At 45.6% G+C, this 9,281-nt stretch overlaps 1 protein-coding gene across 1 annotated transcript; it reads right to left on the bottom strand.

Annotated features, from left to right (window-relative positions):
- Positions 1–2,334: 2,334 nt before the first annotated feature.
- On the bottom strand, positions 2,335–7,108 carry LOC119851342 (interferon alpha-inducible protein 27, mitochondrial-like). The gene is made up of 3 exons (XM_038391038.2): positions 6,878–7,108; positions 4,966–5,112; positions 2,335–2,506 (listed from the first exon to the last, which is right to left on the bottom strand). The coding sequence occupies exons 1-3, from the start codon at positions 7,023–7,025 to the stop codon at positions 2,484–2,486; spliced, it is 318 nt and encodes a 105-aa protein (XP_038246966.1). The 5' UTR covers positions 7,026–7,108; the 3' UTR covers positions 2,335–2,483.
- Positions 7,109–9,281: the final 2,173 nt, after the last annotated feature.

Below are 9,281 nucleotides of genomic sequence, written 5' to 3'. Positions count from 1 at the left end.
GCTTATTGGGTAAGATCTGAGTTGTATATTGACCTGGGTATGTGGCTAGTCATTTGGGATCAGAAGAACCTTTTGTTTGATGAAATTGGTTTTAAATAACTACGCATCACTAAGTCTAGTGTCTGGGTGTTGAATCTAGGACTGGAATGCCTAAGAAGACTGCTTTTCTGACTTCTTGTTAGCCAGTGAGGTAAGACAGAAGTTTACTTTTGTTGGTGGTTTGGTACATCTCATGGAAGAATAACCACCAGTCTTGAGGTGTGTCTGCCCTCTCTCTCAGCAGCTTGTCCTGAATTTGGTATTCTCAGTTGTGACCCATGGAGGCACTGTGACACATGTGCACAGGGCTCCCTCCCCGAAACTAGTTATGTGACTCAGCACTTCCCACACTGGCAAGAAGCTGCTGGGGAGGGAATGCTGGTGCCCTGAGACAGAGGTCACCTGTGCTAAGTTAGTGCCTGTAGCACCAGAGACCTAACTCCTTCTAGACTATAGGAGGAGGGAAGCAGGAGTGAGGATCTCATCCCCTAAGCTTGGGGTGGGGAGAGGGAATGATGGTACCCTAGTGAGAATTCCTGGTAAATCCCCTCCCTTTAGGATTCAGGGTGGACATGAAGTAAAGATTTCACACACCACACAATTCTTTCTGATAGAAGTCTCTCTCTCTCTCTCCCCCCCTTCACTCCCCCCCCCGCCCCACCTCACTCCACTGGATGTGAGAAGGATCAGGAAAAGGAGCTCTGCAAGGTTTATGGAGGGAAGGGTGACCAACCAAGACCATGGGAGGAAAGCAGGAGTAGGGAAGTATATGTATGTGGAGGACAAGATTGTGGGAATATGTTATGTGGGGGCAGGGGAGTAGGAATAGAGGAGTATATGTATGAGGTGGGCAGAAATTTGGGGGCGGGCAGTGAGAAGGTATGTATGAGGAGGGCAGGAATGAGCAGGGCAGTGAGCCAGTGTGAATGATGGGTTAAAGGTTAGGGGAGTGAATTGATTGGCGTAAGGCTTTCCCCTACACAAGAGAAAATGTGTTCTGGGCTGTTCTTAGATGTCCTACAAAAACGTGTAGGAGTAGTTTTGATCTTTTAGTGGAAAAACTGCTGTTTGCTAAATTTTGAGTGGAGTGCCTAGATACTATGCACATTAGAAATAAATTATAGACAGATGAAAATATAGATACACTTAAGTTAGATATTGAATTGCTTGCAACAGGGCCTGATTTTCATGCCATTTCATGTCGACACTTAAATAGATCTGAATTCTTTCAGCTAGGGCGTTAGTTACATTATGATTTAATATTGCGTCACAACGGGAATTACAGATAGACGTTACATTGGCGTGTGGTATCCTGTGCTGATGCAGTATTACATCCGGACAGTGTCGGGCACCTGGTATATCTCCTGATGACATCATGACACTATAATATTTTCTTGTGTGGTAATTGAAGGAAGGCAGCCCTAATACTTGAACTCAGTGTAGTAAAGTGGCTATAAGAAACCCATGATCCTCCTTGAATTAGCTGTTCCTATGTTCTACACTTGTAGTCCTGACTGTAAATTTACTGCAATGTCATAGACTCGTGGTAGGTAGGCACAATCTAAAGGGGAGGACACGCGACTGCCCCACATATCTCCTCCGTCCAGGGACAACCCCCATCCTACACCCAGCCCGGGGCTGCGGTGCTCTCCCCACCCCACTAGAGTTAACTGCGTGTAGTGGGGGGGAGAAGGGATGGCTCTGTCCTTCTCCCGCTGTGTCTGCCCCTGGCATGTTCAGCTGCTCTCCCTGACAGCTGGGCCCAGGCTGGGAATGGCTGACGCTGCCTGAGAGAGCCCAGCGGGGGAGGTGACAGCAGTGGCAGGCCACCGCCCACCCGGTCCCAGCTGCTGGGGACAGGAACTGAGTGATCTGGAAAAATGCTGGGGATAAAGGGGACTCTGGATCACTCGGCCCCTGTCCCCAGCAGCCGGGCCTGGGCTGGTGGGGGCTGGGGCAGGCCACCACTGCCACCACCACCTCCCCAGCCAGGGTCTCACAAGCAGCCACCATGCTGCACAGAGCAGTGACCCAGAGTGGCCGGCGTGAGAAGTGACTGGTCCTGCCACACCTGGCCTGGCTGCCAGGGACAGGGGCCATGCATCTGGCTCTGTATGTGTGCCTACGTTTCTGAGAGTATTTCAGAAAGTCATAAAACTACTGGCCAGACTCACAGAAGCTTCATTAGGGGAAAAAAAGCCTTTGGGGGATGCATTCCGTACCAGCAAAAGAGATATTACCTTAGTGAAAAATTAATCCTCAACTGGAAAAATCAAATTTCCTGCACAAGTCCGGTACTTCAGCAAAGGTTTTATTCTGCATGTTAAAGCTCTGACACTTTATATCAGTAAGTGCGGGGGGAAAGGGAAAAGGTCGCCAGTTATGTCATCCAGGAATGTGGTGTCTGCAGGACTGGCAGGCTGGGCAATGCTTCTTTCTTCATTTTATTTTCCTTTACCACCCATTGCTAAAAGAAAAACAGAGACTTCTATATTAACATTAATGACCTTAAATTATGTTTATTTAAGTTAAAGGGAATTTATGGAATATAGCTACCTTTGACACCTGATCAGCTGTTCAAAACCTGACCAGGCATAACCCTGTGAAAATTACTCAGTGACTTATGTAAAATGAGTTGGAGGTCTCAATGGAGTTTCTAGTATAGCACAAAACCCACCGCCATTATTAGCACCTGCCCTTGTTGGCAATCTCATCAGGAAAGCCAAGTAATGAATGGGCTATAGAGAATGAACTACATCCTCACTCATAGGACTAGTTCCTCCAGCCAGGTCTAGGCTGAGGCAACTTGGCAGTGTAGTGAGAAGTAGGTTGCACTGCTGTGTTACCCACTTTCTGTGGCTATGTGCAGATTCCCCTTCCCCCTGAACCAGCAGGGAGATTCCCCTTCTGGAGATCTTCCAGGGACCGCCAGCTAGGAAACGAGGACTTGTGCAGCCTCCGAGCTCCAGCCATGTGGGGTGTGGGAGAGAAAACCTCCAGGCAAAGTCAGCCTGTGGGCAGTGGAGGCTGTAACAGTAGCAGCAACAGCTCCTTTGGAACTTTTGGACAGTGATGTCATTGGACTTTATCTTCTCAGGAATGTTTCTGGACAAGTTTTACTCCTTGCTGATTAGCTACTTCTCTAGGCCTCTCCCACTGCTGCCAGTTCACTCCGAGCCTTCCATCCTCCCCTCTATACCTTCCTTCCTCCTCTTCCCTCATCAGTATTGTCCTTCCCGTTCTTGGGAGGCAAACTCGCAACTATTCCAGGGCTGCTCACTCAGCTATGATGACTCACCCCCTGCAGTATCTCATCCTTTGGGCATGCTGCAGCAGCTTATCTCTGGGCTGGGCCCAGGTCAGATGACCCCCCCAGATACAGGAATTCACTCTCATTGCCAGAGCCACAGGTTAGGCTGTGCAGCAGCAGGACTTGGTTAGGAACCTCCTGCTGCCTCACAGTGTTACACACTCCCAGCCTCTCCCTATCCCTGCCTCAGCATTACCTGAGCCTTGTTCCAGCCCTCTTCAGCCTTGTCCATGGCCTATTCTGACTGTATTCCAGCCCTGCATCCACCTGCTGCTCCCCAGACCTTTGGACTGATTCCAACCTGGCTTTGACCTTCAGCTGGCTTCCATCTGACCCTGATTTGGCTTGCTATGGACTCTGACCCCTGTTCTGATCCTCGGCCTGCCCTTGGACCCTGGTTTCAGTGCTGCCTTCAACTCTACATGTGGCCTCGAACACTGCTCCAACCACCAGGCCTGTCTACCTAGAATCCAAAGCCTGACATGCCTGCCTTTTTTCCATGCTCCTATCTACTCATCCTGTCCCCCTTCCTTCTGTTCACAACATCCTATAATCTACTTTGTAGCACAATAGAGCCCCACTCTTGATTTGGGACCTTTAGGTGCTACGGAAATCCACATAATGTATACTATCAATAATAATAAAAATTGCAGGATAATTCTTTATGGTGGATGTATTATGTACGTTGCCCAGTGTAATTTTAAATGTGTCTAAGTATGTTCATATTCTTTCAGTACTTGTAGAGAGTCTTTCTTTCTCTTTTTCTTTCTTGTAGAACCTGAATGAAGGCTGCATGTAGAATTGAAGCCCTTTTGTGCCAGGCACTGTACAAATACAGAGGTAGATATATTCCATGCCCTAAAGAGTTTACAGTCTCCTTCCAATGTCGTAATACTTTTCCTTTGTCTATACTTCCAGTTAGTCAATATATTTCTGGTACTGAGATGCCAGAACTGAATGCAGGGTTCCAGGTATAGCTAACCCATCTTCTACAGCCACTTTCTGCATCAGGGAATTTTTCTGAACATTTCCTATCGTTATAACTTGCTCATCTGCACTGGTTTCAGCAATGCTGGGAGTTCTAGCGTAGATGATTTGCTGGTTGCCGCCACTATTTTTAACAATGTAGATTATACCCGCTGAGAGCAGAGTTATATCTCATGGTGGTAAAAATGCCAGCAGTAGCTGGCAGCCCAACTCTACTAGGACTTCTAGAGAAACCAGTGCAGTGGAAACAGTATTAGCAAGAGTGGGACATTTTACAGATTCTCTAGTGTGAGCATGGCCCTATAGAGGAATTATTCTCTCTGATGCTAATGCATATGCAACCCAAAACTGTTGGCCTTTTTTTTTCCTGCCATAGCAAATATCACACTTTGTAATGCACTATCTGTTGTCACTCTCAGCATTACAGTTTTCCAGCAGCTTTCCAATTTCTGTTCCTGACTGAATATCAAGTAACAAGCGGGAGAAACATTGTTCAATGCCGTGGCTTTGCTTAGCCACACCCTGTTCATATAATGACATTTTTGAACTAGATGCTGACATTTCCGAATGAATGAATGAATGAATGAATCTTTCACTGAATTATAAACAATAAGAGGACTTTAACTTACAGACAGACTGGACGGTGGATGTTGTCCCACCCTTTGGTGTTTGTCCTCCGTGAGACTTAGCTTCCTGGGACATCATTCCAGATGCCTTAGTTCCACTGGAGATCCCAGTAGAGGTGAAACCTGATGAATGTGTTGAGCTTTTGGCACCTACAATAGTTATAAAGAGTGTTTTGATAACGATCTCCAGGCTGGAAGGGGCCTCATGGGACAGTATGGCATTTTAAAGCTATAAAACACTTAAATTCCACCAAATGTTTCAAATAGTGATATCAAAAATAAATGCAAAGAAATGGCTAGTCACTCATCCCATTCCACCAATATGCAAGAATACTAGCAATGTGCAACCTTTTGACTGCTACTGTTTCCAGGGTGGAAGGACACAGTCCTATTTAGAAACCAGTTCTAAATTTCCATCACAATTTCCTGCAGGGGCCATATAATGCATCTCTAAGTAAGAGTCTTCCGATGTAAAAAATCAACTAAAGCTCTGGGGTGAGGAAGTGGTTAACAACACTGCTCATTTGGCTCAAAAGAGCTTTCTACAATAAAGAACTAAGGACCATCACAAGCCTCACCACCTTCCACTCACAGTGTAAGGTGCTTTTCTTTGACTTTGCATTCTCAAATATAAATATAGAGCACCATATTGCACTTTTCTCCCTGAGAGAGAGGATGAGAGAACAAACAACATGTGTAGTCAGGGAGCTTAATGCACAGCTGGAAGGTCCTCAGATACCACGGTCATGAGTGCGGTATAAAAGCCTATACTGACTAGAATAGAGTGACACTGGACACTGTTCAGATGCTGCTTCAGACAGAAACACTCCCCTGCAAATGTCCGTGGTGGGGTAAAGGTGACAGGGGTATGTTTATCCCGGGGGGGGGAAGGCTAAAACACAATGTTAATGAGCAAGGTTTCCAATGAATACCTGTGCAAGCGAGACTAGAACCTCTCATTCTCACCCAGGCAGGCACAGCATGCATGGCAAGCTCTTACACTGCAGAGAGCCAAAGCCGTCACCTACCTTGGTGGCATTATAGGGCTAATATTTTCACAAGGATAAGGGCTATTCCGGAATGTCTCCAAAAGGCACAGGTACGATTTCCTTTGGCATCAGGCATGCATCCTTCTCTTCTCCAGAAACGTGTTTCCCATAAACACACATTTGATATAATCATTGCAACAGTAACCCTATACTCTCTGCTAAAGTTTTAGTTCCTGTCTATGCCTCTGAATGAATCTCCGCTCTGAAGGCAGTGCCACTGCCAGCAGCAGTGCAGAAGTAAGGGTGGTAATATCATAGCATGCCATCCTTACTTCTGCGCTGCTACCTTCAGAGCTAGGTGGCCAGAGAGTGGTGGCTCCTAGCCAAGGGCCCAGCTCTGAAGGCAGCAGTGCAGATGTAAGAGTGGCAATACCATCTCATGCCATCCTTATTTCTGCTCTGCTGCTGGCCGTGTCGCTGCCTTCAGAGCTGGGCTCCTGGCTAGCAGCCGCCGCTTTCTGGCCACCCAGCTCTGAAGGCAGCGTCACCACCAGAAGCATCGCAGAAGTAAGGGTGGCAGTACTGCAACCCACTACAATAACCTTGCGACCCCCCCACCACTCTCTTTTGGGTCAGGACCCCTACAGTTACAACACCATGAAATTTCAGATTTAAATAGCTGATATAATGAAATCCTATGACCATGAAATTCAACAAAATGGACCGTGAATTTGGAAGAGCCCTAGTTAAATTGATCAATCATTTTTACTTCAATTAAAATTGTAAGTGAGAAGAGAATACTTAACAGAGCTTATTTTTTAGAGCAGAATTGTGTAACCAATACTAGGTTCCTTTTACCCTTCCTCTCTAAGGTGCAGTAGCCTTTAATTTCTTTTCTATGCAAAAGAAGAAATTCCAACTCATACCCATTTCTTGTAGGGTAGAAGTAGGTCCTCCAGAAAGCACACCTCCTCCATGGCTCCTTGCCTCTTTGGACATCATCTCAGAGCCAGTTGATCCTCCTTTTATCCCACCTGGGGTAAAACCAGCCTTGTGCACGTTTTGGTCTGCCATCCTTCCTTCTGCTTTTCTGGACTGAAATGAGCTCCTGGGCAGAGCCTGTGTCCTATAAATACTGCTTTGGGGAGGGGGGAGAGATTCAGTGCAGCGAAAGAAATGAAACTGAAACTTAGGTGCTTCAGTTTCCAGTTACTGAAAAACAAAATTGATCACAGCTCTGTGAATCACTTCTGTGACAAGTTTCAGAGTAGCAGCCGTGTTAGTCTGTATTCGCAAAAAGAAAAGGAGTACTTGTGGCACCTTAGAGAATAACACATTTATTTGAGGATAAGCTTTCGTGAGTTACAGCTCACTTCATCGGATGCATTCAGTGGAAAATACAGTGGGGAGATTTATGTACACAGAGAACATGAAACAATGGGTGTTACCATACACACTGTAAGGAGAGTGATCACTTAAGATGAGCTATTACCAGCAGGAGAATGGGGGGGGAGGAGAAAACTTTTTGTAGTGATGATCAAGGTGGGCCATTTCCAGCAGTTGACAAGAACCTCTGAGGAACAGTGGGGAGTGGGGGGAGGGGGAATAAACATGGGGAAAGAGTTTCACTTTGTGTAATGACCCATCCACTCCCAGTCTCTATTCAAGTCTAAGTTAATTGTATCCAGTTCGCAAATTAATTCCAATTCAGCAGTCTCTCATTGGAGTCTGTTTTTGAAGTTTTTTTGTTGAAGAATTGCAACTTTTAGGTCTGTAATTGAGTGACAAGAGAGACTGAAGAGTTCTCCAACTGGTTTTTGAATGTTATAATTCTTGACGTCTGATTTGTGTCCATTTATTCTTTTACGTAGAGACTGTCCAGTTTGATCAACGTACATGGCAGAGGGGCATTGCTGGCACATGATGGCATATATCACATTGGTAAATGTGCAGGTGAAGGAGCCTCTGATAGTGGGGCTGATGTGATTAGGTGTTCTGTTATTTTCTTTGTTGGGCCTGTCCTGTAGTAGGTGACTTCTGGGTACCCTTCTAGCTCTGTCAATCTGTTTCTTCACTTTAGCAGTAGTGATAAAATAACAGAACGCCACTAGCCATCACCTTCAGCCCTCAACTAAAACCTCTCCAACGCATCATCAAGAATCTACAACCTATTCTGAAGGATGACCCATCACTCTCACAGATCTTGGGAGACAGGCCAGTCCTTGCTTACAGACAGCCCCCCAACCTGAAGCAAATACTCACCAACAACCACACAACAGAACCACTAACCCAGGAACCTATCCTTGCAACAAAGCCCATTGCCAACTGTGTCCACATATCTATTTAGGGGACACCATCATAGGGCCTAATCACATCAGCCACACTATCAGATGCTCGTTCACCTGCACATCTACCAATGTGATATATGCCATTCTGTGCCAGCAATGCCCCACTGAATGCATCTGATGAAGTGAGCTGTAGCTCATGAAAGCTTATGCTCAAATAAATTTGTTAGTCTCTAAGGTGCCACAAGTACTCATTTTCTTTCTGAGATAAGATTTTCCTTAATTATTTTGATTCACACCATGATATAATATGATATAATATATAATTACATATGTGAGGAGGGGAGAGTATAACTGCATGACTCTATTCTGGGGCTACATTATATGTATAGGGACATATGCAAATGCATAAAGTACTCTTAGGAATTAGGATGAGGGATGGATGGACCATTCACTCAGCTTCTCCCTCCCTTTGGGTCGGCTTTGGAAAGAGATCAGATAAATCCAAACTTCTTGTATGCTGATTTTGTCTGTCTCTATGTTGCTGTTTATTATTTGTATTGCAGTAATGTTCAGAGGCCCCTCCGAGGATCAGGACTACTTGTGCTAGGTGTTGTACAAACAGAGTAAAAGACATTCTCTGCCTTGAAGAACTTTCAACCTAACTAAGGATTGGTCTACACAGGAAAGTTTACCAGCAGAATTATACCAGTAGAACTCCCCAGGTGGACGCTCGGGAATAAGGGTGCCTTTCTCAGTTTAGTTGTATTGCTTTGAAAGCACCAGAGGAACATGAAGTCAGACCATCGACCCAATTTTTGTTTGAGACTCTAGACCCTGACTAGAAAACCCCTGAGTCTGGGCAGAAGCAGATCTGGCCTAATTTGTTTGTTCTTTTAGGGCTGTGTGTGTCCAGCTTCTCCAAGAAGAACCGTCTCTCAGCTGCTCAGAAATTTAAATAAGAAATACATGGAAGGCAGCACTTTCGTTTTTCTAACATGCTTTTAAACCATTATTTTTCCTGTCAAGAGGCCTCTTCAGCTCA

Source organism: Dermochelys coriacea, chromosome 2 (assembly GCF_009764565.3).
Source record: "Dermochelys coriacea isolate rDerCor1 chromosome 2, rDerCor1.pri.v4, whole genome shotgun sequence".
Taxonomy (NCBI): domain Eukaryota; kingdom Metazoa; phylum Chordata; order Testudines; family Dermochelyidae; genus Dermochelys; species Dermochelys coriacea.
The sequence above is the reverse complement of the archived record's forward strand: the minus strand, read 5'-3'. Positions and strand labels throughout refer to the sequence as shown.

Bases quoted from the DNA above. Each gene is read 5' to 3' on its own strand.
- LOC119851342 (XM_038391038.2), bottom strand. From the start codon at position 7,025: ATGGCAGACCAAAACGTGCACAAGGCTGGTTTTACCCCAGGTGGGATA. The intron at 5,113-6,877 runs GTATGAGTTGGA...TAACTATTGTAG, and splicing joins TTCTACCCTACAAGAAATGG to GTGCCAAAAGCTCAACACAT. The intron at 2,507-4,965 runs GTAAGTTAAAGT...TTTTTCTTTTAG, and splicing joins ATCCACCGTCCAGTCTGTCT to CAATGGGTGGTAAAGGAAAA.